Raw genomic sequence first — 27,978 nt, 5'->3', positions numbered from 1 at the left:
CGCCCCCGTGGCGCAACCTCCGCCATGTTGTTTTTTTCTCCTCCGAAGCAGCCCCTCCCCCACCACCCCTGGCACCTTTGCGAACGGCGGCTGCGGGTGACTCGGAGAGCCTCGTTCTTGCCCCTCGCGGCCTTCGTGGTAGGTAGGTGGGCGCGAGAGAGCGAGCGCCGGGCCCCTTTCCTCGGGGCGGCGGGTGGAAAGGAGGAAAGCGGTCTCCGCTGGCTGGCTTTCGGGGGGACACGGGGGGGCTTTACGGGACTGGGCTAGCAGCAGGCTCGTGCCTTGCTTGCTGGGGAGGGATGCTGCAGGGCTGCTCTGGTTCTGCTTCTTGGCTTTTGGGTGGCTGGGGTCTCCCCTTGTCGCAAAAAGGGGAGCGAGCGACTCCTCCCCCCCCAAACCTCACCCCCGAGTGGTTGTTTTGCAGGGTAAGGAAGCCGAGTTTAAATCGCTTCCTCAGGCTACCCAGCCGTGCAATGGGTATATATATGCTTCATTGATTTTAAGCCCGTGGTAGGACTGCGGTACTAGAGAGGGGGGCGTTGTTGTTTTGTGGGGTGGTGTCAGGGTCCGCACCTTTCCTGCGCAGCGACGAGAGGGGCTTTTCCCTATAGAGGTGCTTCGTGCAACTTCCTCGGAGGAGGAGGGGGCCTGGGGTCTCAGGCGGCTGATGCTGCCCGCCTGTTTTCCTGCCTGACTTGCAAAAGGTGGCGTGATTAAAGGTCCCGTGATGGAGAGGCAGGCGGCGGCGGCGCTTCGCTTGAGAAATAGCTGCTCTTCTATACTTATCGGTTGGCACATGACCAGTTTCTCCCTAGGGCAGTTTCTCAGAACTGATTAAAGTCACTGGACTGCTCAAAGGACAGCTCCGCTTCTTATGTATGTCCCCTTTGTCTGCCTTCATTTTCCTGGCGCTTTTCATGTGGAAAATCCCCGTACCTTCCCATCTGAGGATGATGTATGATACCATTGACTTGGCTGCTCTTCTGGTTTTTTGTGAACAAACTCTTCCTACCTGTGCATGAAAACAAAGAGCTTTTGCTTTATGCTTATCCAGTGCCAAATGAGATGAAGTACTGGGTCTATCTAGCTGTGTGGCAAATAACTGCTGTGGGTTGGTTTAAAACTGTTAAGAATTTTTTGGTTGTTTCTGTCATATGGAAGAACAAGGAATGTAGGATGTTTGTCCTTAGCAAGGATAAGAGTTTCAAAACATTTTTTCCCAGAACATTGCGTAAAAGTAATTCTTGATTGTGTTGGAAAGCCACTTGAATGAAGGTGCAGCTTTGTGGTATGTAAAGGACTACCCTGAGTGCTGCTTAACTTCAAAATTCTTCAAGACACAATGGTCAGACTTAAGTTTCTCTAGCCCTGTTTTCTGAGCCTGTAACTGAACAGCTCTGGTTTCCTTGTGTCAGAGTCCTAGGGTGAAGCTTTGCAGATGAACTTCATTATGCCAAAACTGCCAGTGAAGGATATTCTACTGTTTTCCTAGGCCGCTTAGTACATTGCCTCACTGTACCTACAGTTTAAAAGTACTTCCTTATACTTAAGCTAACCTTGCCTGTCTGCAACTTAAATCTAAAATTGGAGGGGAAATATTTTATGTCAACTTCTAAAAAATCTCTGAAAAGATCAAGCTGCGGGGGTGGGGGAATATCCCACTTTTAAATTGCACAAATCACTAATGCAGGGGGGAGGTGGGGTGTCAGGAGTCCGCCAAACCTATTGCTAAAGTTGTGTCATACAACCAGGTGTGGGGAAATTGCAGGTGCTTGTTTTCTTGAACACATGACACTTAGTTCCTGCTGATTAAAGAATGTTTATGTGTGTCTGCAGTATTCATTTGTGGATAGAATTAGTATTTGTTTAGTACATTTTTATCGCACCTTCATTTCATCATGGAACTTATGGTGTCTTACCATGGAGTTTCTAGGCACTGACCAAACCCAGACCTGCCTAGTTTCAGCAGGGTTGCCATATCATCTTTCCCCAGCTGTACATATTTTTAAATTTTATCTTACGTATTTAGAAATTACCTCACAACCAGAAGCTATTGAAGTGGTGTACAATTAGACAAAGTCAGTTAAAATACAAAAGATAGACTCCAAAAAGACTAAACCTAATTATACAACTGTACAATTAATATTCCATAAAATGACTGAGTCATTTGTGGGGGAAACTTAAACTAAAACATCTTCAGTCCCGTCCCCCCCAAATATCAAGATGTTAGGTCACTTTCAAATTTCAGCTGCTTACTGATTCCACTGGGCTGGAGCTGCAACACCACAATGTGAGTAGGTCTGTGCCAGCCATTGTAATTTCACCAATATTTTTATTGGAAGCTCTGACTCCTGTAATTCAGTCACGAGGAGGGAAAAGGTATCTAGAAGTAGGCACAAAAACTATTATAGATAAAATAGATTTGAAAAAATTCTTAAGCCTTTGGGGAAGCTTTGAGGAACAGGTTCTGATGTGTAAAGGGCTGCATCAAGTTTTGCTTAATTTCACCAGAAGGACAAAAACCTTCTGGTTTTAGATTTTTATGGTCCTATTTTCCGAGTCAGTGATTAAATAGCTTTAAATTCCTGTAATGTGTGCTGTTTGCTCTCCACGTCTAGTGTGTATTTATAGCTGGCCATGGATTTTGTGATATGGTACAGCTAGTATATTGGGCCTTAACTTTCTAGTCCCTCTAACTAGTGCTTCTTGAACACACAACTCTTCAATTTTTAAGTTCCTCTCCAATAGCTTGATCCAGACAAGAGGGGGATGGTGATGGTGAATGGGGCCTTGTGATCTGATGAGGTAACATTACATGCTGCTGATAGGATTTTCTTATCTATGAGAGACCAGGCTTGCACCATGGGAGTCTGTAAATCCAGCTTGCTTCTCGAAGCATGACTGGACAGTTTCAATTAGTGCTATCAGATTTGCCTATCAAGAAAAACACATAAGCTATAATCCTGTACATGTATGACTTAAATTCCTCTTTAACTTCAGTGGAACTTAGAAACCCAACAGACATCACTGTTTTAAATATTCCTATACACTCATGTGTGTTTCTAGCTTTATTTGGTATTAAATCAGACATTCATAAATAATTGGACCAAAACCCCAGATCTCACTTTAAAAAGAGTCCAGCACACCTGATAGCTGGTATTCTGAATTTCAAAGTAATCCTAACCCCTAGCTTTCAGTAGTCAAACATACTCGTTTACATACTTTACAGAACATCTGAAGTACTTTGACTGCCTTTAAAGTAAATCTCATTTAACAAATAATTTGGTGCTACAGAATATATTGTTATAAGCCGAAATTACAAAGCACCCTTGAAGTGATTTGTAAGTAGTCAGATTTTTTTTTCTCACCTGGGGAAAAATAATATAGTGGGTTAAAATAATATAGTGGGTTAAATTCCCCCAACACTGAATTACCTTTCACACCCCCTCACCCCTGCAAAGTGCCTTTCTACTACATCTGGTTACTTGAACAAAGTTTGATAAGAGAAGCAATAAGGCTATAGACCTGAAACATGAACAGTCATACAGCCTAATCCTGTCAATGATTACTCAAGAAGTACTACAATTTTAATTAAACTGAGGCTGCAGTGCTGTGATTTGGTACAGCTTTCTTTTGGGTAGACATGTATAGATTTGTGTTTTTATTTCCAGGTATATAATCACTTACATTAAAAAGGCATAAGAACTAGACTATAAAGAATAAAATGCTTGGAATAACATGAAAACCATTAGTTTCTTCAGAAAGGTAGAGTGCAATATTAAAAAAACTTCTACCCTTAAAGGTAAAAACATGAGGGTGGTTTACAAAACATTAAATGGCTAAATATATATGAAATGCAGGTAGTTCAAATTATGGCATTAAAGTAACATTACAAATCAAAATACGATATGATCTGGACTTTGGAGGGGACAGTCTAATATATGTAAATCTGTTGATGCTTATGCTAAAATTCACATATTTGCAGTGTAGCATGTGCTTTAAGTGAAATTGTAGAGCGGGAGTGGGGCTCCTATAGTCTTCCAGTTGTATCAGTCCCCCAAACCATGGTCAGTGGTAGCAATGATTGGATCTGTAGTTGAGCAACTTCTGGAGGGCCAAAGTTTCCCCACCTGTTGTAGAGACTTGCTCGAACCTTTTTGGTTTATACTAAGAAGACACTGCTTCAAGTTTGTGGTTCTGTCCTGCATGTCCAGTCTTCTTCATATCTGCCTTGCCCTGCACAAAAGCTCAGTTATCTGTGACTGGACTCCCGAAGTATTCAGTTTTGCCTGTGTAGTTGGCATTACTTATATTCCCAAAGTCAATTCTTAAAATAACTGCGCCCACATTTTTTTTTAATAGAAAATGCACCTTTACATTTTTTCTGTTCTGTTCTGCTCTGCTTCCCCCAAACCTCAACTTACCAGCATACAGTGAAAGCATACCTTGGTTTTCTGCTTCCTCTTTTCCATCTAGTTATTCTAAAAGCAGCACGTGAACGTTTCACTTCCTCAAAAAAAAAGGGGGGGGTTTAAGATTACCATGATTACACAATAACTTATTATTTGCCAAGTAATCAAAAGGGGGGGTATTCTGTGATCGAGCTACTGCCACTTCCTAAGCCCTGCTGGCTTGCTCTGGGAGTTTGGCTTTTCTTGTTCTTCTCTAATTTTGACTTTTTAAAAAAGTTTTCCTCCTAAAAACACAAATGGGAGGGGATATATAGGGCATGTTGGTGGAATGAAGGCTTTTTGGATCCCTGCAGATCCAGGGGCTTTTGTGATCTGCCCACTTTCAAGCTTACCTACCAGAATATAAATCCGATGTTATACTTGCACCTGCTGAGCTTTCTGTGGGTGTACTGGGGGATCCTCCTGAGATGTAAGTGCTTTCCTGTCTGCAGGCCTCTCCACTGGTAAGAGTGGCACACTACATCTAAAGGCACTTTTGCTGGTGTACGGCCTTAGTAGTTGTTGAGGTTTTTTAAAGTGCATGGCATTACTGTGTCTAAAAGTGAATACAATGTCTCTCTTTTTTTTACAGGTGTTGGATTACAATGACTGAACAGTAAGGGTAGCTTATTTGGTAAGTGTTTCATATGCTTGTAATATTAGATGTCTTCCGCATTTCTAAAATTTCAAGTAGATGAAAGATCGAGGGGAGGAGGGTGTACCAGGAAATATGGCAGAGGTGGTTGCTTGGCAGAATACTGGTAAATCCCAGAAATTTCCCTTTAAACAGATGTTAGGAACTGTTCATATTACCACTGTTTTCTGAGATGCTTCATGAGGATGAGGTCAGTTCAAAAGCAGGATGGATTTAGTTTAACAGTGGTCATGGTGGTTGTAAGATGTCTGGGTGAATGGAGAAGAGAGCAAGCCTGATCTTATACTGGCAGCCTGGCTGTTAGCATGCAGTCAGTTTGTATAGCATGTGTCAGGGGCTCAGGAGCAGAGGTACAGGGGAGAGAGGAGATGGAGAGCGAAGGGGAAGGATCTGAGGGCAGCGTAGGGGAGTACGACAGTGATCTGTTATTTTTGAACTGATTTTAATGGATGAATTTATGAATATTGCTAGCCTCGCCTCTTTTGTGAGGAAGGGCCAGTTATAATAAATAAGTAAATCCCATATCAAATAGATATTTGTGTAACAAGTTGGAATTTCTTTGTATGAACTAGATCTGTTCTATTTTGCAGAACTGGATATAAGAAAATATCTGTTCTTGAAGCAACAATGTCAGCAAAATCAACGCTCCTTAAAGTAATCCTTCTTGGTGATGGAGGAGTGGGCAAGAGTTCGATTATGAACAGATACGTCACTAACAAGTTTGACACAGAGCTGTTCCACACAATAGGTGTCGAGTTTTTAAATAAAGACCTGGAAGTGGATGGGCACTTTGTCACAATGCAGATATGGGACACGGCTGGTCAAGAACGTTTTAGGAGCTTGCGGACTCCTTTCTATAGAGGTTCTGACTGCTGCCTTCTCACTTTCAGCGTAGATGACTCTCAGAGCTTCCAGAATCTGGGCAATTGGAAGAAAGAATTCATTTACTATGCAGATGTCAAAGAGCCTGAAACGTTTCCTTTTGTGATACTGGGAAACAAAGTTGATATTAGCGAGAGGCAAGTGTCTACAGAAGAAGTCCAGAACTGGTGCAGGAACAACGGCAACCATCCTTACTTTGAAACCAGTGCAAAAGATGCCATTAATGTTGCTGCAGCCTTTGAGGAAGCTGTTCGAAGAGTTCTTGCCACTGATGATAGGTCAGATCACTTGATTCAAACTGATACAGTAAACCTTCACCGGAAGCCCAAGCCTAGCTCATCATGCTGTTGACTATTTTGTTTTATTTTCCAGCCATATATAGTTCTAACTTAACTTGAAGTAATAATAGATCAAATATGATTCAGTGGGTGCCACTCTAATATATTAAAACTGTAACATTCTACTGCTTTATGTGTCGGCAGAGGAAAGCTTCTTTTCAATAAGTAGCCTGTTACTATGTTAGTGGAGTCTGACATCTGGGAAGGTACCAGCTGAAGAGTTGATTTAATTTAAATGTGTCATTTGAAAATTAATAAATTATATACTAAAACTTGAAAGTTCTAGAAGCACTACTTGGGAGGACTTGTTCTGAAATTCAGATGCAGAATAGATTTTTTTATATGTACATATATATTTTTATGAGATCACCAGCCCATGTTTTGCTTCACTAAAACCCTTTTTTCATAAAGCAGTAATGGTAGGTGATAGGGTCTTGTTCTAGTTCTCATCTTTAACGTGATTTTTCTTAAAAAAAAAAAATCAAAGCTAATATAAGTATTTTAAGGGCTTTTGCTATTTGCCTAGTGTCACTGAATTGCCTGTAGATTTTATGTTAGGAAATAAACCTGCATACATGGAGCCTGCCTGGTTGTGTCTTCCTGCCCCTTTCATCTGTAATTGATTTCTCTAAGGTTGGAGAACATATCAAGAGTTTTCAAAAGAAGGGGCTTAATGTAGCTCCTCATTGATACTAAAATTTCCCTTTGGCATGGTTTTAATCTTAATTATGTATTGTCAATCTTAAATAGTTGTTTATCCTTTCCCCCAGTGGGCAGTTACTTGGATTGCAGGATTTAAGGTTTTGAGTGAGAAAGCATTCAATAACTTTTTTGTAGCAACATTTTTAAAAGTTAGAGCTGCAATCCTGTGCACACTTATCTTGAGAGTAATCTGTATTGGAAGCAATGTGACTAACTCTTGAGTAAACACAGGACTCTGCTGCAAGTTGCTTCAGTATGAGAGATGGTTGAAAGGTTCACAGCCTCTGCCTTTCTCACTGAGCAGTTTTCCATGGCATTATCTTAAGCAGCTGAAGTATGTTTGAATACCACAATGTTTGATACCAGCGAAGCTGAACCTGTGCTCTCCATAGGTTGCTGGACTACAACTCACACCAGCCCTGCCCACACTGGCTGGGGCTGATGGGAGTTGAACTCAAACATCTGGAGAGCCAGATTCCCCACTCCAGGCACTCCCTTTTGTTAGATTGCTTTTTGGATGGATAACATCCATTCTCAGGCAGTTGTTGCAGCACAGTGCGAGAAAGGGCAGCTTGGATTTAGGATGAGAACTTTTCATTCATTCCTTATGCCTTAGGCAAATCTTCTCATAAGCATTAAAAGAGCAGTTGCCTTCAACTGCTTGCTCGTGACTTCATACAAATTATTTGATCTCGATCTATGGGGCTTTCTGTACTTTGATCAACTGAAAATAGAGCTGTGGCTGGAGATTTGGGCCATGCTTAATGGGCAGCATAGAAAAGGGCATATGATCTGAACTACTCTCACACACATGCTAGACAAGTATGTGGCTGGATGGTTGAGTAGAGAAGTTATTTTGCTATACCACTTGTGTGTGGAAGCGCTATACTTTTTGCCGGGGTACTCACTATGCAAGATGCCTTATTGCCATTAGCTTTGTGAAGTTATTAAAAATGAATGCTGTTTAACGTGATAAACATCTCAGAGGGCCAATATGCTAATGTTATCAGTGAAAACAGAAACACAGCATAACTTGTGGGAGGGTGACACTTCCTCAGAAGGTTTCCTATCACCCACCCATCTGCCTAACATCAGTGCAGGAAGGATCCTACAGACCTTTGAGCTGCAGGTTGACAAGGAGCTCATGTACTTATTCCAGTGAATATATTGTCAAAGTACAGGTTTGTGGACACTAGGCAGAATTCAGCAGAGGGGGTGAAAACTAGAGTGTGCTGGTATATGGCTGGGTGGAAAAGGAAACCATCTCTTTATCAGTAAATATGACCTACAGGGCTTCATTACTGTTCAGACTTATTTTAGTACATCGCTAATGTTCCTCAAATAAGATGTTTCCCAGAAAATAGTGACCCTACAAGTATGTGTTAACCTGGAGTGGTATTCAGTTAAGTTTTACTCAACACGGACCTATTGAAATCAATGGACCTAGCTTATGTTCATTTATTTCAGTGGGTCCACTCGAGTAAAATTTTGTTGAATACCACCCTCAGTCTTGTGCCCATTTATAATGGGCTGTACCCAGTGCTGCCATTTTGCTTGCACAACAGACTCTTGCTTGTAAAACAGCAACTTTCTCCTCTCCTGAAGCCCCGCATGCATTCTCCAAAATTGATCCAGCAGATTAGTGGGGAGAGGAAGCAGAAGTTCTGTTGCATGAGCAGAACACTGCCTGCACAGTTTTGGGTGCCAGCCATAGTGTGTGTTCTTGAACAACACAATATCACAGAATCCTTGGGCCAAATGGTTTTGTGACTTGTGTTACTGTAATTCAGAGAGCTCTGAAGTATTATGACTTGTGCTAGTTATCCAAGGCTTTTTCTACATATACTAAAGAAAAGAGACCTACATGGTTAAAGATGCAGCATACTCTGTTTGTACTGCTGAATACTTCCTCCTGTTAAGTTACAACATACCCAGGGCAGCAGTTAATATCAGAATAGTTTAATGAACTGAAAGACTTAATGACCCATTCAGAGAGCATCAATGCATATGATATTATAAATTTACATTTTATTTGGAATGTTAATTCAGAATCTCTGCAAATGAATCAAACATCACATATGTTATCCTATCACTTCAGTATGTTTATTGTGAAATGTAACCACTCAGTAGGAATGTAGCACAATGAAACTTCAATAGGCTTAAGCAAATTCTTAAGTAAAACATATAAATGAGTTATTTAATGTAAGACTTTAGTGAGAGCCAGACTACCTAGAGATGTTTTTGGCTTTCTTCCTTACTCTTTTCCAGGCTAAGGCTATATGGTCTTTCATATACAGTACACATCACTGATGTCAAAGTTAGAGGATTAAGAATACAGGCTATTCAATCTACCTAGAATAGGACTGGATAGTGCTTAACTTGATTGGATTGTTCCCAATATAATAAGCGTATTATAGAAAACAAAGTAGTGGGATTTAGTTCTGACCTTTTAAGTTTCAGTTAAGTTGCTTGGTGTTAATACTTGTGTTTCTGTTCTGCTATCCACACCTTTTTCATTTCAACACACCATTCTGGTATCTGGTTAGTCTTAATACTGACATAGCCCTGAACTGAATGCTTTCACACTGATCAAAAAATCCTGATGTCTGGCTTGCATTAGTTATTAAAAAAAAATAGGTTCTTCATTTAACCTTTTGCCAAGCTAGCGGAGGTGCTGCTTTAAATATTTAATTTTTAAAATTAAATTTGATATATACAAATGTTTTACAGCTAGTGATCACCTATAATAAAGACATCTGTTAGGCTCCTGAAATTGGTTTTCATATAAGGTAATAGATAGCCTTAAGTGTTGGTTTTTTTATAATATAGATTAGCCTTTATGGGTTCAGAAATGTCAGATATACAGCAGGCTATTTAGGTTCTAATACAGTAACTCAACTTAAAAGATGTTTTTTCCCAAGAAACTGGACTTTTCTGTCAAATGCAGTTGATCGAATCTGAGAATTCTGTTCATAAAATGGATTCATTGCAAACTGGGGAAAGAAATTAACATAGTGAGAACATATTAGTAATTAAGACATGCCAAAAAAGGTCTAGGCTGAACCACTTTGAGTGGCTCAGTTCACACATACAGCTGAGCCAAATTACAGCCACTTTGCTCCTCTGCCATTCCTGCTGCTGTGAGCTAGGCCATAGTTTGGTTTAGTATGTTATCTGAATCCAGTCTTGTGATTTATCTTGCTCTAGACAAACTGCAAAGTATTGCTCTTTGCTTACAGCTCATGGAGCAAGACAAACCATGAGCCCAGGTTTGGACATGCTATGCCAAACCATGGCTTAGCGCACAACAAGAGGAAAATGGTTTTTGTTTAGTGTTGCTTGTGAATCAGGTAAATATAACTATTCAGTTGATGGGGGTTTTTTAGAAAAGGAAAATTCAATACTGCATGAGGGTACTTCCTCTTCCAACTGAGCATCTCCAAAATCTTCACAGGATTCCCCAAACCCTGAAGCAGATTTTGGTGTACACAGGGGCTAGTGAGAGAAGTCCCACTATGCAAGCAAAAGTCTCTACTACAGGTGGGCACAACTGTTATTTCCCACTATGATCAACCATCTCCAAATACTTTTTAGACAATAAGTTAACGTCAGGATCTACATGACTGCTCTAGCCATATGTAGCTGTCTGATACCACCCTAGTTTGTACTTCATATTAAACCATAGTTTAAAACAAACTATGGTGTAATGTGAACACACGGCATGCTGCTGCAGAGTTCTCCACTTTTCCCCTGCTTCTGTGCCACCATTGTGAAAAACTACAGGTTTGCTATGATATATGAACCCAGGCCTGTTTCTTTCCAAACAAACCATGAGCACAATCTAAGCTTTTCAGCAGCATGGACTGGCATGATGTGCATTCACAAGTCATAGTTTAATGCAATGTGCGAAGTGAGCTATTGTATTCTTTCCGTCCTTGAATGAGGAGGCAGGGCCACATTTCTTTGCTTGTTACTGAAAAGCGAAGTAAGTGCAGATCATTTGTTTCTACTGTGAAAACCTGGCAGGAAAGAAGGGGTGTGCATACAACTCCTTCCCTCCTATGACACATGTTGCTTCCTAGCATAAGTCACTGACTCATTTCAGAAGAGGTCCAGCTTGCCTTCCTGTATTGTCAACACAACTTGTTATTATACCTGTGCTGTGGAATCTCCCTTTCCATCACTTTGGGGGCGGGGCAGGGGGCAGTCCTTGTAACATAAGCCTAAATATGTCATCCTTTATAATATAAACGTGCTAAACAGCAATTTACACTTCCTTCTAAATGCGGTTCTGTTCATAGACTTGACAAGTAACTGCCAATTAACCTCCTCTAGGTAAAAATTGAATAAGATAGGGTGCCTTATCCAGACCAAGATTCCCAATATTAATACTGCATAGCTTCCTATACAGTGATACCAAGGCTTACGAATTTGATCCATTCTGGAAGTCCATTCTTAAACCAAAACCGTTCTTAAACTGAGGTAGAATCATAGAATCATAGAGTTGGAAGAGACCACAAGGGCCATCGAGTCCAACCCCCTGCCAAGCAGGAAACACCATCAGAGCACTCCTGACATTTCCCTAATGAGGTGCGATTTCCCCAATGAGGCCTCCCGCTGCCGGTGCCCTTCCACTGTTTGGATTCCATTCTTAGACTGAGGTAAAGTTTGCAAACCGGGACACTACCTCCGGTTTTGCAGAGTTCAGAAACCATATAGTTCGTAAACAGGGCTGTTCTTAAACCAAGGTACCACTGTATTAGCACAGATAAGAGTTGATCAGTGAGGGAAGACATAGTGCTCTCCAGCTGTTGCTGGGTTATAACTCCCATCATCCCTGACCATTAGCTGTGGTGTCTTGCACTAATGGGAGCTGTAGTTCAACAACAGCCAGAGGGCACAATGCTAGCTACCTCTCTTATGGATACTTACCTTTATATACAAGTCATAGACATCACTAAAGAAGTTTTTGATTCCATCTTCTTGCCTTACATCATGAAGCATTATAAATCTCATATGTAGAACAAATTAAGAAAATAACCACTTTTTTCACATTAGGGGCTGCCTAGGGGTTTTACCAACCATCCTTCCTTTATCCCTTTTGATTTCCCTCCTCTCACAGCTTGCCCCTAGTCACACCCTGTACTCCCTGTCACTTATTGGGGGCAGCAGGTATGTGTGGATAAAGGGGAAGAAAGGCCACCACCCCCACTCCTGCCAGTCGCTCTAACTGGCTGCCACTCGCTTCTATCAGGCATGCACACTAGATTATCATCATAAAGACAGAAGAGTGCAAGTACAATATAGAGATAAAGGTACTAAGTCAGACTAAACCTGAGGGTCCCCTAATTTGATTCCTGAACTAAAAGGGAATTGCCTAGATTTGTAGTATGTGAAACAGATGGCAGACATAAGCCAAGTAAGAAGGTCAAGATTGCCTAAGCAAGTGAGCAATAACATTTGGAAATATGAAATCATACTTCCATTGGGTACAAATTGAAGGGCCACTTGTGTGACCCAAAAACAACTTTTAATCCTCTCCAGATGGCACCATGTATTTCAGTTCATAGTTGCCTCCCATTCTCAAATGAATACACTCTGGTTCTGCATTAGCTCAAAATGAATCATATCCATTTATCCCTTTTATTAACTACAGAACAACCAAAAATGCTCTAAAACGGGTGGGGAACCTATTTGACTACAGCCAATTCCTTATTATCTGCCTTACTTATTGGCTTAAAAGGGAAGCACGGGGAGACTCACAAAGCCTTTTCTAGGTCTCCCCATGCTTCCTCTTTAAGCCTCTGAAATCAGGGACTGAAAGAGGGAGGGGAGAAACTTGCAAAAGGCTTTAAGAGCCTCCAGAAAGCTCAAAGAGGAGTGTAGGAGCTGTCACAAGGCCTTTGCAAAAGGCTCTTTGAAGTATGGTAAATGAACGAGCTACTTCAAGGGACATTTTTGCACAAGGCTTTGATCCAAATTCAGTTGATGAGCAGGGATTAAATCCTGCTTCCTTGGCTGTGCCATCTTGTTCCCTACTGGGAACAGAATCCTGCAGCTAAGGTAGGACACCATCAGTGATGTCAGCTGATGGACATGGTTTGGAAAAATTGGACCCCTTGGCAAATTGGACCTCTTGGCAGACCAAGACATGCCCACAAGTTGGAGGTTCCAGCAAAAAAGGATATGTCCTGCTGTGACAAAAGCAGAAACAAACCATTCGTTAAACTTGTCCACAGTCTTCAGGTACATATTATTAGACAGCCACATGTTCTCATCTACTAGGTCAAGAGCAGCATGAGCTATGAACTGATTGAGATGGCGATGGTCATCCTGAAAAAAACAACAAAACTGAGTATGGCATATAATAACTTTCTGTGATGCACTGCAAAATGTAATATACATTTGGCCAGTAATGCATCAGATATGCAGACAGTATTCGTTCTGCCTCCATAAAATGTTAAGCCAGTGTATGACTAGATGCTGAATCAGCCTGATTTGGGGGATGAAGTGGGGCTGGAGGGGAGGGAAAAGGGAGGAATCAAGCATCAATCAGATACATAGGCACTACCCCTACATAAGGACAGTAACATTTTCAGTGGCAGCAAATTTAATTAGAAACCAACTATTAACATCAAATTAATACAGACCTTGAGCTACCGGCTTTCTGGACTTAGACATGCTCATGACTATGTAAAAATTCAGTATTTATACAAAAATTTGCACCTTAGACTCTACTTTACCAGCTGGTAGAAATTCCATTTCAAACACTGGATTATCATGGTGACCCACAATTACAAAGTAGAAGCTTCCAGACATGATTAAGATATTCCTCCTGAAAAAGAGCATAGATCATACAGCTGAAGTCTGAAAAAGAGCATAGATGATACAGCTGAAGACTCAAGCTGGTCTTCCTCTCCATCCTTCTTTCCTAATTAGCTACGCTTTCCTCTGGACCACACTAGTGAGGCAAAGAGCGGAGTCTTGTTGTATGGGCAAGCCCAGAACCTCTGTTCACACTGCCCAGTCTTGCGTCCTGGGGAGGTCACTTTAGTGCTGCAAACGCAGCAGTTAACTTCACCCCTGAAGGCACACTCCATTGTATCTCCAGGCAGACCGATACCAACAACAAAAAGAGAAGAGACTCTTGATTTCAGGGTCATAGAATCATAGAGTTGGAAGAGACCACAAGGGCCATCGAGTCCAACCCCCTGCCAAGCAGGAAACAAGCAGGGTCGTGAGTTCGAGTCCAACCCCCTGCCAAGCAGGAAACAAGCAGGGTTGTGAGTTCGAACCCCACATTGGCCTAAAAGATTCCTGCAAATCACAGGGGCCAGAATAGATGACCCTCGTGGTCCTTTCCAACTATGCAATTATATGATTCTATCATCCTGGCAGACGTTCAGGCCTCAGGGTGAGTGGGCATGAACCGCACAGAACCAACCTCAATGGAGAACCACCGCTGTCCCCCATTAATGCCTCTACCATCGACCGTTCAGCGGGGACCAGTTTTACTATTTCCCAAGCAGACGTTTTAACAGGAGTAGGGAAAAGAGGTTTTACCTGAGGTCCAGAAAGCAGATATAGGAAGAAGAGAAAGCAGAAGGCAGCGAGGCGCTCCTCCCCAAAACATCCGGCGCAGAGTGATGTCGTCATAGAGACCAGCCCCTTTTATTGGTTGATTCTGATGGGCGGGTCTCTCGGCGGCGAGTTGTCGCGAGAGTTCTGCAATAGCGACGTGCTTGGCTGAGCGCTAGTAACCGCGGCAACGAGAGCGAGCGAGGGCCTTGAAGCGGCCGTTGGGAGTGGGGGCGGGACTTGAGAAGCGCGTCTGCGCGACGCCGTTGGAAAAGCCTCTCGTCGCGCCTCAGAGGCGACTTCGCGCCCGGCCGCCGCCTCCCTTTTTCTCGGTGTGTTTCCTGCCCGTGTCAGAACCTCCCCGCTCTCCTCGCCACAAAATAGACCCTGAAACTCGGAAGGAGGAGCTGAGAAGGGCCCCGCCGCCGCGCCTCAAGAGTTGTGCCCGGCCGGCTTCCTGAAGCGCCTCTCCTTGACCAGAGAAGCGTAGCCGCTCCCTTTCGCAGCCGCCCTCGCGATACGACCAGGCGGCGGGGAGCGGAGTGCGCTTCTCGAGGCCGGCCAGAAAGCAGGCGGGGAGCGAAAGGTCTAGCAAAGAGGTGGGCTAGTAGGAAGGGTCGTTTAAAAAAGACACACGGAAGAGAATGTGCTTTGGACTGCGCGCAGCTCTTATTGTTATTATTGGTATTATTTATAAGGTGTCTGAAGTTTTATAGGTACTACAAAAAAGGTCGGGAGACTCAACCTGTAGACTTGCTTACTTTTTTCCCTCCCTAGTTCGTTTCACAATTGAACAGACACAGTACTGGGGAATGGGTAGGAAACGGGAAAAACCCTGGCGTTGCCCACTGCTAACATGGCCTGTATTAAATTGGGTTGCACCTAGTAGTTAAATGAAATAGGCAGCTCGTATACTTGCAGCTGTGACAACAGCTCCTCCTCCAGGGCAAGAAGACGTATTTTCTTTCTCTTTCTTTCCCCACTTGCTATTTACCAGGGCACTGGATGGAGATAACAGGGAGGCATACTTCCTTACAAGATGAGCTGTTTGACAGAGGAGCATATTGTCTCAGGAGGTAGTGGTACATGCACATAGTCAGGATTTTTTTTTGGGGGGGGGGAGGATTTATGTTAGGGGGCAGAACCAAGCTATCTGATGTGATTGGTCAGCTAAGTATTTGTATTTACTTGATTTAGGGGTAGCAGCTGCCTCTCCTTGGCTACGCCTATGTGGTGGTGAGTTCTTGTAGGTGTTTAAGTAGAGATGGGCTGTCACAGGTGTTGTAATCCTGCATTCCTGATCTGGTGTTGAGCAGGTCTAGATGACATCTCAGATGCCTTTCAGTTCTGTTATTCTAGAATCTTAAAACAATTGTGTCACCACATACGTCAATTTTCTGTTGATTCTGAATGTTATGCATATTGTAATTTCTCACAGGCAGAACGATCTGAGTTGGCCCTGGGAGGCTGGTCACAACAAATTCTCAATTACACCCACAGGCTTGCCAACCAGGATGAAAAGCAGTGTTTAGAAACAGATATGAAAGCTAGGAGATAAATGGCACCTTAAACCTAGGTTATGGGCACAACAACAGAATGTCTAAGCATGCTTTTAAAAAAAATACAAAGCTGAAAATGAATGACAGCTAAATGAACTACAACTAAAATAATTCTGTTCATTTTTCACATGGTGTCTAGTCCTTATCCTGCCCACCCCCCTAATATTCTTAACAAGGTCTCCTTTCCAGTCTTTAGGGAGTAGCTGGAAGTGCGGAGGCAGAAAAAGGTCCTCCTCTCCTTCCACTCTGCAGTTTTAATCTGAAATCGTAGGCGCAGCACTGTGCCCAGAGCTCAGAAACTGCTTGCGCTAATGAATTTTCCTGTCACAAAATGCACCTAGAACAATGGGAGTTTCGAACACTGATGAAAAGGGATTTGGTTTTTTTGGGTTTTTTTCTGCACCAGCTCTAAGCTGCCATAGCAGAGAGGCACAAATCAGACCCTTCTCCAGAGAGTGGATGGGACTAAGATCCAGTGAATCCTACCTCACCCCTTGTAGTGCCCATTTCAGGGCCTCATGCTGCCTACTCTCTGTGGCAACACAACCGGCAGAAGCATTGCTGTGTTTACCACAGCTGTATAATGCAAGGGTTGACTTCATTGTGACACTGGTCAACTCACCCATTGGAATTGAGCTTATTATATCTGCTGTACTGGCCTAATCCCCACTTCTGTTTCTTGATCATTTTAGAATGTGAAAGAATATTGGGAGGTGGGATGGAATGTTACGTACATTTTGTGCACAGTGAGCATGTTTTAATGCATGGTCCTAAGTATACTTATTCAGAAGTCACTGAATTCTATGGGCCTTGTGCCTTGGTAAACACATATAGGACTGCATTCTAGTTCTGTATATTAAAGGTAAAGGTACCCCTGCCCGAACGGGCCAGTCTTGACAGACTCTGGGGTTTGTGCGCCCATCTCACATCTATAGGCCGGGGGCCAGCGCTGTCCGGAGACACTTCCGGGTCACGTGGCCAGCGTGACAAAGCTGCATCTGGCGAGCCAGCGTAGCACACGGAACGCCGTTTACCTTCCCGCTGGTAAGCGGTACCTATTTATCTACTTGCACCCGGGGGTGCTTTCGAACTGCTAGGTTGGCAGGCGCTGTGACCGAGCAGCGGGAGCGCACCCCGCCGCGGGGATTCGAACCGCCGACCTTTCGATCGGCAAGCCCTAGGCGCTGAGGCTTTTACCCACAGCGCCACCCGCGTCTGTATATTTTAGGGGCATACAAAGTATGCTTTGAATACTTTTATTTGAATACTATATTTTAGGGGCATACAAAGTATGCTTTGAAAGTATATTCATACAGAATATAACATTAAAGAATCATGTGCATTAAAGAAACAAAATAATTATAGAAAGTTCATTAGACTGTTCAGACTTCAATAAGGCACCCTTCTTTAATTATGATGTGTGTTTCAATCCTATCTTCAACCTTACTTGCTTCTGCTACCCTTTACACTGCCTCAATCCCTAGTCAATCTCCTTGCAAACCCATTTTAAAATTTCCATCCCATTGGGATCGAACCTATTCACATAATTTTGAGACCTGCATTTTTTTAAATGGACAAGTCTCCGGTTCTTTGCCATTGCAGTTTCAATGCTTTGAATAGAACAGCTGGCAACAGAAGAACGTAGGAAAGTGGCTTAGGTATATAACTAATCATGTCTGTTTACTTCCTTTGTTGAATACTGTTTTTGTAAGTACTAGGATGTTTGTTGATGGTATATGTAAACTACACTTAACTAATTCATAGCCCTGCATTTGCAACTCAAATAAACATGCTGTTTTGATGCATGCTGCTAAGAATCACTTAAGATTTTGAAATTCGGGGTTTTGATATGCGATTATTAAAAGGCTGGCAACATTTCTGTTACCATGGCTTGTGTTTTGGGTTGTCTGGAAAAATAGCAATATTGTTTTCTCATGTTTTCAGATCCTAATGTCTTCAGATGAATTTCCAGCTCTGTCACAAGATGAACTCCGGAGAAGACTATATCAGACATTTAAGAGCCGAGGTGTTTTGGATTCACTTAAGGTATTTGATATTATTAAGCAAGATTAAAATAAGGGTTTTAATTTATTAAGCAGTATTTATACCCTGCCTACTCACTGAAATTCTCAAGGCAGCTTTCAATATATTTAAAGCACAATAAAGTAGACATTGATACAGTAGTCACAACTGGAGGGCAAAGGTGTATGTATATAAGCCATGAAATTATAAGATATATTGAAAGAAATATTGCTGCCAGATTTTCTCTTGATGTATTGCTTGACTGTTCAATGCGGAAAGCATTATACACACCAGTGTAACACAAGGTTTCAGTACACTTAACATATCAAAGTCTTAAACTTTTTTCAATTTATTTAATGTTTCTTTTTCACTTTTTCTTCTAGAAATCCCAGTTAACAATAATATAATTTTTTCTTTGTGCCAGACACAGCTTCGAAACCAGCTCATACATGATCTAATGAATCCCATTTTAAGTGGAAAAATTCAGCCACAAGCTGTTTCTAGTGAATGCAGTTCATTGTTAATTGGTGCTTCTAACAGTCTGGTGGCAGATCACCTGCGTAGATGTGGCTATGAATATTCACTGTCTGTCTTCTATCCAGAAAGTGGATTAGAAAAGGATAAGGTAAGTACCTTCTTTTGAAGGATGTGTTAAATTATGCTCAGTACATAAATGAAGTCCTGCTTATCCAGTGCAGTTATTACATTGTCTATCAACCTATCTAGACCATCTTTAGTCCAAAAATGCATTTGTCATTTTTTGCTAAGTAAGTAGGTAAGTGTGGCCCAGTAGCAGATTCCAGCTATCCTACTGTACACCAGTACACACACACACACCGGGCCATGCACACATTCACCCCCTAGAATCCTCAAACAATTTATAACACCACCACCCCAGAAGAGCATAATAGTGTGTGTGTGTACATTTTATATGTAACTACAAACAGTCCAAAAGTGGGTGTAGGAAAGCCTGTTGACTTGCCAGCAGCAGAAGACAGAAGGATCTGTTTCTGCTAGGATCAGGCCTTTAATTAGTCTTGGAAATCTCAGGAAGAAGACATTATGGGTATGTACAGCAGGATCAGGTTCACCTGTGTAGGGCAGGCACCCCCAAACTTGGCCCTCCAGATGTTTTGGGACTACAATTCCCATCACCCCCGACCACGGGTCCTATTAACGATGGATGATGGGAGTTGTAGTCCCAAAACTTTTGGAGGGCTGAGTTTGGGAATGCCTGGTGTAGGGTCTTCTTTCCAATGCCTACTGAAGGTCAAATGGTCCCACAAAACATCTAAAGTACAGAGAAGAAACCACTTCAGAATGAACGCTGCTGATTGCAAAGTTAATTACAGTTGGATCAGCCAGCTTAGAAGCAGTCTGAGATATGTTATGGTAAATTCTAGGAAAGACTTTGTGCATGCATGACTGAGTGACTGTTTCTGAGCCTCTGAAGGTGAGACATTGTGTATGTGTGAACTACTGTGTGTTTGTGTATGCAAGAGTGAATGATTGTAAGACTCAATGAGAATCATTGTGAAACTGTGTTAACTTCTGAGTGCCTATGTGTTTGGCTGCAAAAGTGTGTATGATGGCATGCAATAATTGGCCTTGATACTAACAGTGAAGGTATATGTGGCATCCCAATCATTATCTCATTTTGATTTTGTTGGCTTAGTTGTTTAACTTTTTGTTTTGATAATATGGATTGTCAAATGTATAATTGAGAGTTATCTGGTTTCTTTATCTCCTTATAAAGGCGCTCACCATGCAAGATTTACTACAACTGATAAGGATCAATCCAAAGACTGATCTTTACAAAGCACTGGTAAATCTTATTTCTTGCAATCTTATTTTTTGTTAAGCATTGGGTAGATAAGAATGCAGTCAAAATCCTCCACCTGTGCTGTGGAAGAGGGTTAGGATAAGGTGGTAGAGACCCTTTGCTGCACTGCTGTGAAGGTCCTACTGCACTCTGTGGAGTGGGAAACTATTAGTGGTTGTTCTCTTACTGGCAGAAGCTTGCAGAAAAGCTCCAAAGGGAGTATTGTGGGATGCCGCCTGAGCCTCAGACCGCTCTGGTGCACATGCCTGGAATTCACACAGCAAAAAAGGGGGACGGATATGCCCCATAGCTTTTGCCCTGGCCATTGGGAGTGGCAGGGCTTGGGGCGTGGCAGCTACTTTGCAGCTCTTCAGCTGGAGCTTGGCACTGCAGTATAAATTGACTAAATTATTATTTTTGTTTTTCCAGATTTCAACTTCAGAAAAAGAGAATACAAAAGGTACAGCTATAATGTACATATATTCTAAGTAAGTTCAGATTGTAGGCCACAGTCCAAAGATATTGTGTGTGTTTAAAATTATGCACACGTGTTTAAACAATTAATTGTTTAAATAACAGTTAACTCAAAACTGGGTTTCACTCAAAACCTCTACGGTAGTTTAATTTTTTTAATGTTAATAATAAAAGTACAGCAGTTAAAAACAGATGGAAACATTTGACATTAAAATAAGTGTCCAGTGGTTTCTTTGACATTTTCGCATAAGCAGATCCTGCTGCTGAAGAGGCAAGCTGCCGTTTGGAAGAGAGGAGTTTGAACAGCAACTTTGGATAGCATACATAAATATTTAGACAGAAAAACAAAATAATGCACATTTTGTGGCCACCTGAAGCCTGTGTGCAGCAATATCAAAATATAATACAAATACAAGAAAAAGTAGCATCAGTAGCCATTACAAACCTTGCTAAACAAAAAAGTTTTCAGCATGTGCTGGAGTTGCCTCATTGTTGGCACATGCCTTATTTCTAGGGATGACAATTTGGGAGAGTGGACACATCCAGGGAAGGCCCTCTTCCTGGGTAATCCAAGTGGATGTCTTCTGGCTGTGGCTTATCCATGAGGGCCTCTGTAGGTGATGTTAGGGAATGAGCAGATTTGCATAGGTAAAGATGTTCACTTTGATAACCTGGTCCCAAATTGTTTAGGGCCTTATACGTTAATACCCAAAACTTGGTGCCGTAGCAAATTAGTAGCCAGGGCAGTTCCTTTAAAAATGGTGTTAGATGTCTGCACCCACACATACCAATTAGTAACCTAACTGTTTCATTGTGCACAGCTTCTAGACCAATATTATGGCAGCCCCATGTAGAGCACATTGCATTAATAGAGTATTGAGGTTGCTGGTGCCTGGCTCACTGCAGCAAGACTGTCTCTAGGAATGGCTGCAGCTGGCATATCTACTGAAGCTGGTAGAAGACACTCATTTCCCCTGGAGCCACATGAGCCTCCAGTGTTAATGATGGATTCAGAAGCACCCCATTGTATGAACCAGCTCCTGCAGAGCAAGTGCAGCCTTATCCAGTCCAGGCAAATTCCTGGACCTGGGGACCACCTACTCACAAAGCCTCCATCTTGCTGGGTTTCTGTTTATTAGCCCTCATCTAGTCCATCACTACTCTCAGTCACTGATTCTGAATCTGCACAGCTTCTGATTCAGATGTTATAGAGAAATAAGAAGCACTCCCTTAATGACCATTCCCAACAACTTTATATAGATGTTGAATAGTAGTGTGGACAAGATGGTTCCTTTCATAACTGCTAACAAACTGTTACCCAATGCTATGTGTGGAACCAGCCCCACAAATAGTGGTAACACTGCAGAAGAGTGTCCCCTGCTCCCAGCTTGCAAGGCTGAACCAGCAGGAAAGCATTGTTGATAGTATCAAAAGCAGCTGAGTGGTAGAGTAAGAGGGTGACACTCCCCTATCTCTCTACTGATAAAGAGCATCCAGGGTGATCAAGACCAATGGAGTCTCATAACCAGACCTGAACCCAGACTAAAATGGGTCTAGATAATCTGCTTTCTCCGGGAGTACCTGGAACTGGGCAGCCAGCACACTCTCAAACAACTTCCCCATAATATGGGTGTTGGCAACCATATGTACATGTTATATGTTAAAAATGTTTTACCTGTATTGAAATGTTTCAGAGATTTTTAGTTGTGTTTTTTTAAAAAAAATATTTTAATGTATTATTTGCTACCATAAGCTCTTTTTGAAGAAATTTTAAAAATAAGAGGGACAGCCTTTTTTCTTTATAATTGTTCAACTTCCATTCATTGGTACTCTCTTACTGTTGCAAAATATTTATTCCTTCTTGAGTTTGAAACTTGTCATTTGTTGGAGAAGAGATGTGTGATTAATGGTGTATCTCTAAGGCTTTCTTGTACAGATATTAACTGAACTGATAGACCATAGCCTGCATAAGCAGATCTGCAACACAGAAACTCAGACCAGTCCCACACCCAGTAAAGAATCTCTTGGTAAGTGGGAGTGGAGGGGAACAACTATCAGAAGAAGAAAAGGCACTCTTAAACGAACCAATAACGGTGGAAGAGGTCAGGAATACAATTAAGAAAATGAAACCGGGGAGGGCTCCAGGCCCGGATGGCCTGTCTCAAAAATACTATAAAACCCTAGAGGAACACCTGGCCCCGGTTTTGTGCAACGTAATTATTCTACAAGGGGGGGAAATACCTGATTCATGGAGAAAGGCATATATCACAGTAATACCGAAAGCAGACTCAGATGCGCTCGATATAAAAAACTATAGACCAATATCACTGCTCAATAATGACTATAAGATCTTTGCAGGAATAATGGCGAGCAGATTAAAGAAATACCTGAACAGAGCGATCCATAAAGACCAAGCCGGATTCCTGCCCGGCAGGCAGATAAAAGATAATGTGAGGCATATAATTAATATAATTGAATACTTGGACCTCAGAATCGATATCCCCGCTGCCTTAATCTTTATAGACGCGAGAAGGCTTTCGATAATGTATCTTGGCACTTCCTCATAAAGTGCATGGAGAAGGTAGGAATAAGAGGGCCATTTCTAGAAGGTATAAGGTCGATTTACTCAGATCAAAGAGCGAAATTAATTATTAATAGTAACCTGACAAACTCATTTAGGATTACCAAAGGTACAAGACAGGGGTGCCCTTTATCACCCCTGTTATTCATCTTGGTTTTGGAAGTTATACTAAACAAGATAAGAGAAACATCGGGAATAAGAGGGATCAGAATAGGCACAAAAGAGTATAAAGTTAAGGCTTACGCCGACGACCTAGTAGTCTCAATAGAAGACCCCGCAAAAGGGATAAACACAGTGATTGAGTTAATGGAAGCGTTTGGTAGACTATCCGGTTTTAAATTGAATAAAACTAAAACGAAGATGCTGATAAAAAATGTAGACGAACAATTAAAAAATAGAATCGAGTTGGAATCCGGGATAATGGTATCGAAAAAGGTAAAATACCTGGGTATTTGGATCACCCCAAAAAATATAAACCTGGTGGAAGACAATTATAATAGAACTTGGAGAGAGTGTAAAAGAGACCTGGACAGCTGGAGTAGATTACAACTCTCTTGGGAGGGGAGAATGGCTGCCATCAAAATGAGTATCCTTCCAAAAATGATATTCCTATTCCAAAATATCCCAGTAGTCAGGGGCACAACAATGTTTAAAGACTGGCAGAGGACCCTATCCAGATTTATCTGGCAGGGCAAAAGGGCCAGAATTAAGTATAAGCTGCTTACTGACAGAAGGGATAGAGGAGGGTTTGCAGTTCCAAACCTGCAACTATACTACGAGGCCTCGTGCCTCTGTTGGACCAAGGAATGGATAGTTTTGGACAATACTGACCTCCTGGATTTGGAGGGTTTTGATGCTAGATTTGGGTGGCATGCGTACCTGTGGCAGGATAAGGGGAGAGTACACAAAGGGTTTTCCAACCACATTATAAGAGGAGCGCTGTTGGAGGTGTGGAATAGATGCAAAAGATTAGTAGAAAAAGATACCCCTTGGTGGCTGTCACCCGTTGACATCCTAGTAACTAAGAAACTAAACATGGAAGGTAAAAGGTGGACATATGCTGACCTCCTGAGAAGATCAGACAAAGGATGGGAAATTAGACCCTACGAAGAATTAAAAGATAAATTAACGGGGTGGATACAATACCACCAAATTAATGCTGTCTGGAGGGAACATAAAAAAGCCGGAATGAGTAAGAATAAGTCCAAGTTCCAACTAGAAATAATAGAAGGAAAGTCTAAACTCTTAACTAAAATGTACAACCAACTATTAGATTGGGATACAATGGATGAGGAAATCAAAGAAGTTATGATTAAGTGGGCCATAGATCTAGGACACCCCCTAGAATATGAAAGATGGACAAAACTATGGATTAAGGACATGAAATTTTCAGCCTGCGTCAGACTTCGAGAAAACATGGGAAAGATAATGTACAGGTGGTACATCACCCCAACAAAATTAGCCAAAATGTATAAAACCGGGGAAAAGACGTGTTGGAAGTGTAAGAAGAAAGAGGGAGACTTCTTCCATATGTGGTGGTCCTGTGAAGAAGTAAAAAGGTTCTGGGGGTTGGTCTATGATGAGCTAAAAAAGGTCCTAAAGTATACATTCCCCAAAAAGCCCGAGGCATTCCTTTTAGGAATGGTGGGAGAAGAAATTAAAAAAGACGACCAAACCTTTTTTCAGTATGCAACAGTATCCGCAAGGATACTGTTAGCACAGAGTTGGAGAACACCTAATATCCCAACGATCAGCGATTGGCAGAACAAATTAATTGAATACATGGATATAGCAATGATGACTCAGAAGATCAGGCAACAGAGAAATAATAAATTTATTAATGATTGGAATAAATTTCTCTCATACATGGAGTCGATTTTAGGAAATGTTAAAATCACAGTTGGTATAATATAAAAACCGCGAGGTAGGAACAACGATTAGATGAAGACACTGCTGAATATATTATTAAGTTATGGCTCACGACGTGGTGGTGGGAAGTCAAATAATGTAATGGATCTGTATAAGGTTTGAGTGTCTAAGCAACAAGGAATTTAAATTTGGTTTTGTATATTTTTTTATTTTTTTATTTATATTTTTTTGTCTTTGTTTTTATGGATGATGTATATATGTTTTTTAACTGTCGGAATATAATAAAGGTTTTTTTAAAATTCAAAAAAAAAAAAGAATCTCTTGGTAAGTGGAGTTACTGCAATTGCTTTATCCTCAGACTTTCTTAGCTATCTATATATTCAGCCTTAAGAAAGAGAATACTGTAGCATCTGTTCTGTAGCCTTGTTTTCATACTGCTTCTGACATAACTCTTTACTAACTGGAGTATATGTGCAACTTTTTACCTTTAAAAGCATAGTAATCCTTCAAAAAAGTTGGGAAAGCTTTTAGCTAAGAAGGAGTTGCACATATTTATATGTTGCAGTTTCTAAATGTGGATCAAAACATAATCATGGGTTCACATTTCAACACAATATGGTTGTGAGTTTTGTGCTTTGAGAGAAAACAGAAACGTTGAAAATTGTGTCTTCCCTACAGAGAGTTCTCTGGAAAGATAGGTATGTGATTGCATAGGTATGTACTAGACTGGTCCAATGAATTTGCTACACCTAGCCAGCTGCACAAGTGTAGAACAAAAATAGCAGAATTACCCCCCCCAAAAAAAAAAAAATATTGCAGGGTTAAAATTATACTAATGTATAGTCACATCATCCTCTTCTACTTCCTCCACCTGCAGCCCAGACATTCTCTCTATGGTTGTGGGAAATAGGTTATTTTCCATTTTAGCCATTGCAGAATATCCTTTATCATCACTGTACTGTATACTCCAACACACCGCACAGGACAGAAAATACATTTCAGATGAACAGATCTAACACAAATGCAATACTAGCCCAAGCAATCCATTCATAGAATGAAAGTTAGGAATGGAATACAGATGCAGCCTGGAGTACAGTGGCATCTATTTAAGCTGGATCATAGTTTCAGGCTGCTAGATACCTGATTTATATCTATATTGTTTTCTCTCTTTCATTTATTCCTTGGTGCTCTTTTTAGTAGAGGTTAGTCATAGCTTTATGCTTTCAGATCCTTTCCCCCTCAGCAGAGGCAGGGGACCTATTAGGTTGGCCTTCCCTTGGAGGCTGATGGCTTCCAGGTAGCTCTTGGAGATTTTCCGACTCATATGACTGGTGCTTCTTCGGAGGCCCTGGCTAATTTGTGTAAAATGTGAATGGTGCAGGCTGTTGACACAGTCAATCACCATTGAGTGCCCTCTGCCACTTTTCAGTGGTTACAGTGTGGTGTAGTGGTTAAGAGCGGTAGTCACGTAATCTGGGTAACCGGGTTCGCGTCTCCGCTCCTCCACATGCAGCTGCTGGGTGACCTTGGGCCAGTCACACTTCTGTGAAGTCTCTCAGCCCCACTCACCTCACAGAGTGTTTGTTGTGGGGGAGGAAGGGAAAGGAGATTGTTAGCCGCTTTGAGACTCCTGAAGGGGAGTGAAAGGCGGGATATCAAATCCAAACTCTACTTCCTGCTTGTGGAATGCTCTCTAAAGGGACTTTTGTCTGGTGCTATATTTATCTGTTAGGCACCAGGCAAAGACTTCCTTCTAACCTAAGCTTTAGGTCATTAATTTGAAGATTTTAAATATTTGTGGGCTCTTTGGGGAGGGGGCAGGATCTGTAAGACATGTCTCTTATTTCTATAGATGTGCGATTTGGGATGGGGGGAGTTAATGATGGTGTTTATTGTAACTGGTTTTAGTATTTCTTCTTATGTTTCCATGAGTAAAGCAACCAATAAATATAAATCATCATTGGCATCATAGCATAATAAAATGAAGTAGGAGAGCTGGTCCCTATAAAAATGTCAACAATGTAAATTTCTTTTGTTTAGTGTGATCACATATAATGGAACAATGCCTTTTATATATTTTTTCATAGCTGAGAAACTTCAACTGATTGATGAACAGTTTGCAGACATGTATCCTCAGTGCCACAAATCTGAGTCGTTTGAAGTAAAACTTGCTGAATATAGAAAAGAAGTAGAACAGCAGCTTCAAGAGGAAATGTCTCAGAAGGTGAAGGGAAATGGGAGGAGAGGCAATGATGTTTTGTCAGTCTTAATGCAAATTTTCATGTGCCTATTTGATGCTTTTGTTAGTACAACAATTTACTTATTCTCAGAGTACATAAAATACATGAAAGAAAAGCAGAGGATAAACATTTATTGAGCAAGACATGGCTGTTTACATTATGATTAGTAGGAGTAATCATAGTAATCATAGGGATTAGTTGCAGGATCAACTAAATGCTCTGTCTCAGTTGCTTGCTCACTTAACGGCCAAACTTACATTAAACAGGAGATCTGTGATTAGATCACTTTGTCTTTAAAAACTATAGGAAGCTACTTGGATCAGGACTATAATGTGGCTTAATCCTTGCATGCATCAGTAAATGCCTGTTCACCCAACAGCTGCTTTTAGGAAAAGGAAAATTGGGAGATCTGATTAGTTGTAGAGCAGTGGATTTACCATGGTACTTTATCACATTCTTACATAGGAGGGATTTGCTAGTCACAAGAATTAGCCATCTACCTGTGATCTAATGTTTTTATGTGACAGTTGACACTTATAATTTTATTTTGAATGTCACAGCTGCAACACTTCAAAGAGGTTGAAATAGCCAAAATTAAGATGGACGAGAGAGCACAATCCCAGAAAGAGATTTCAGAGCTTCGTAAAGAATTTGAAAAAGTTCACAGAGCCAAGTCAGAGGCTCTAAGCTCTCGAGAAAGAAATGCTATTGAGAGGCTTCAGAAGCAGCAAGAGGTAATGTTTGAAAAAATTGAACTAAATAGAATGGAGGAGTTGGGAGGTTTTATCCTATATCAAGAGCCATA

General features: G+C 41.4%; 3 protein-coding genes across 9 annotated transcripts in view; 2 read left to right on the top strand and 1 right to left on the bottom strand.

Moving 5' to 3' along the window:
• Nucleotides 1-4: 4 nt before the first annotated feature.
• RAB9A (RAB9A, member RAS oncogene family) lies at nt 5-6,906 on the top strand. 2 transcript variants are annotated; one of them, XM_082220931.1, is made up of 3 exons: nt 5-138; nt 5,044-5,085; nt 5,697-6,906. In XM_082220931.1, the coding sequence occupies exon 3, from the start codon at nt 5,734-5,736 to the stop codon at nt 6,337-6,339; it is 606 nt and encodes a 201-aa protein (XP_082077057.1). In that variant the 5' UTR covers nt 5-138; nt 5,044-5,085; nt 5,697-5,733; the 3' UTR covers nt 6,340-6,906. The 2 variants fall into 2 exon arrangements, with proteins under 2 accessions (XP_082077057.1, XP_082077058.1); XM_082220932.1 differs by having other exon boundaries at nt 6-142.
• A 2,931-nt stretch (nt 6,907-9,837) lies between these two features.
• Nucleotides 9,838-15,934, bottom strand: TRAPPC2 (trafficking protein particle complex subunit 2). 2 transcript variants are annotated; one of them, XM_082220934.1, is made up of 6 exons: nt 15,795-15,927; nt 14,592-14,753; nt 13,755-13,863; nt 13,219-13,361; nt 11,961-12,048; nt 9,838-10,021 (listed from the first exon to the last, which is right to left on the bottom strand). In XM_082220934.1, the coding sequence occupies exons 3-6, from the start codon at nt 13,845-13,847 to the stop codon at nt 9,923-9,925; spliced, it is 423 nt and encodes a 140-aa protein (XP_082077060.1). In that variant the 5' UTR covers nt 13,848-13,863; nt 14,592-14,753; nt 15,795-15,927; the 3' UTR covers nt 9,838-9,922. The 2 variants fall into 2 exon arrangements, with proteins under 2 accessions (XP_082077060.1, XP_082077061.1); XM_082220935.1 differs by lacking the exon at nt 14,592-14,753 and having other exon boundaries at nt 15,795-15,934.
• The window catches only part of OFD1 (OFD1 centriole and centriolar satellite protein), a 43,406-nt gene continuing 30,245 nt past the window's right edge, over nt 14,818-27,978 (top strand). For 3 of the 5 annotated variants that reach the window (XR_014219307.1, XM_082220859.1, XM_082220857.1), the window contains exons 1-8: nt 14,827-15,205; nt 18,110-18,211; nt 18,612-18,812; nt 19,944-20,012; nt 20,439-20,469; nt 22,406-22,510; nt 27,021-27,157; nt 27,734-27,907. Coding sequence is in view for 4 of the 5 variants with exons in the window: in XM_082220859.1 (XP_082076985.1) it covers nt 18,116-18,211; nt 18,612-18,812; nt 19,944-20,012; nt 20,439-20,469; nt 22,406-22,510; nt 27,021-27,157; nt 27,734-27,907 (813 nt within the window). In the remaining variant the exon portion in view is untranslated. Of the gene's footprint in view, nt 15,206-18,109; nt 18,212-18,611; nt 18,813-19,943; nt 20,013-20,438; nt 20,470-22,405; nt 22,511-27,020; nt 27,158-27,733; nt 27,908-27,978 lie in introns of all 5 variants that reach the window. The other 2 variants (XM_082220860.1, XM_082220858.1) reach the window with 2 other exon arrangements.

Source organism: Podarcis vaucheri (assembly GCF_965113315.1).
Source record: "Podarcis vaucheri genome assembly, chromosome: 4".
Lineage (NCBI taxonomy): Eukaryota > Metazoa > Chordata > Lepidosauria > Squamata > Lacertidae > Podarcis > Podarcis vaucheri.
Note: the sequence above shows the minus strand (reverse complement) of the source record. Positions and strands in the feature narration are given on the sequence as shown.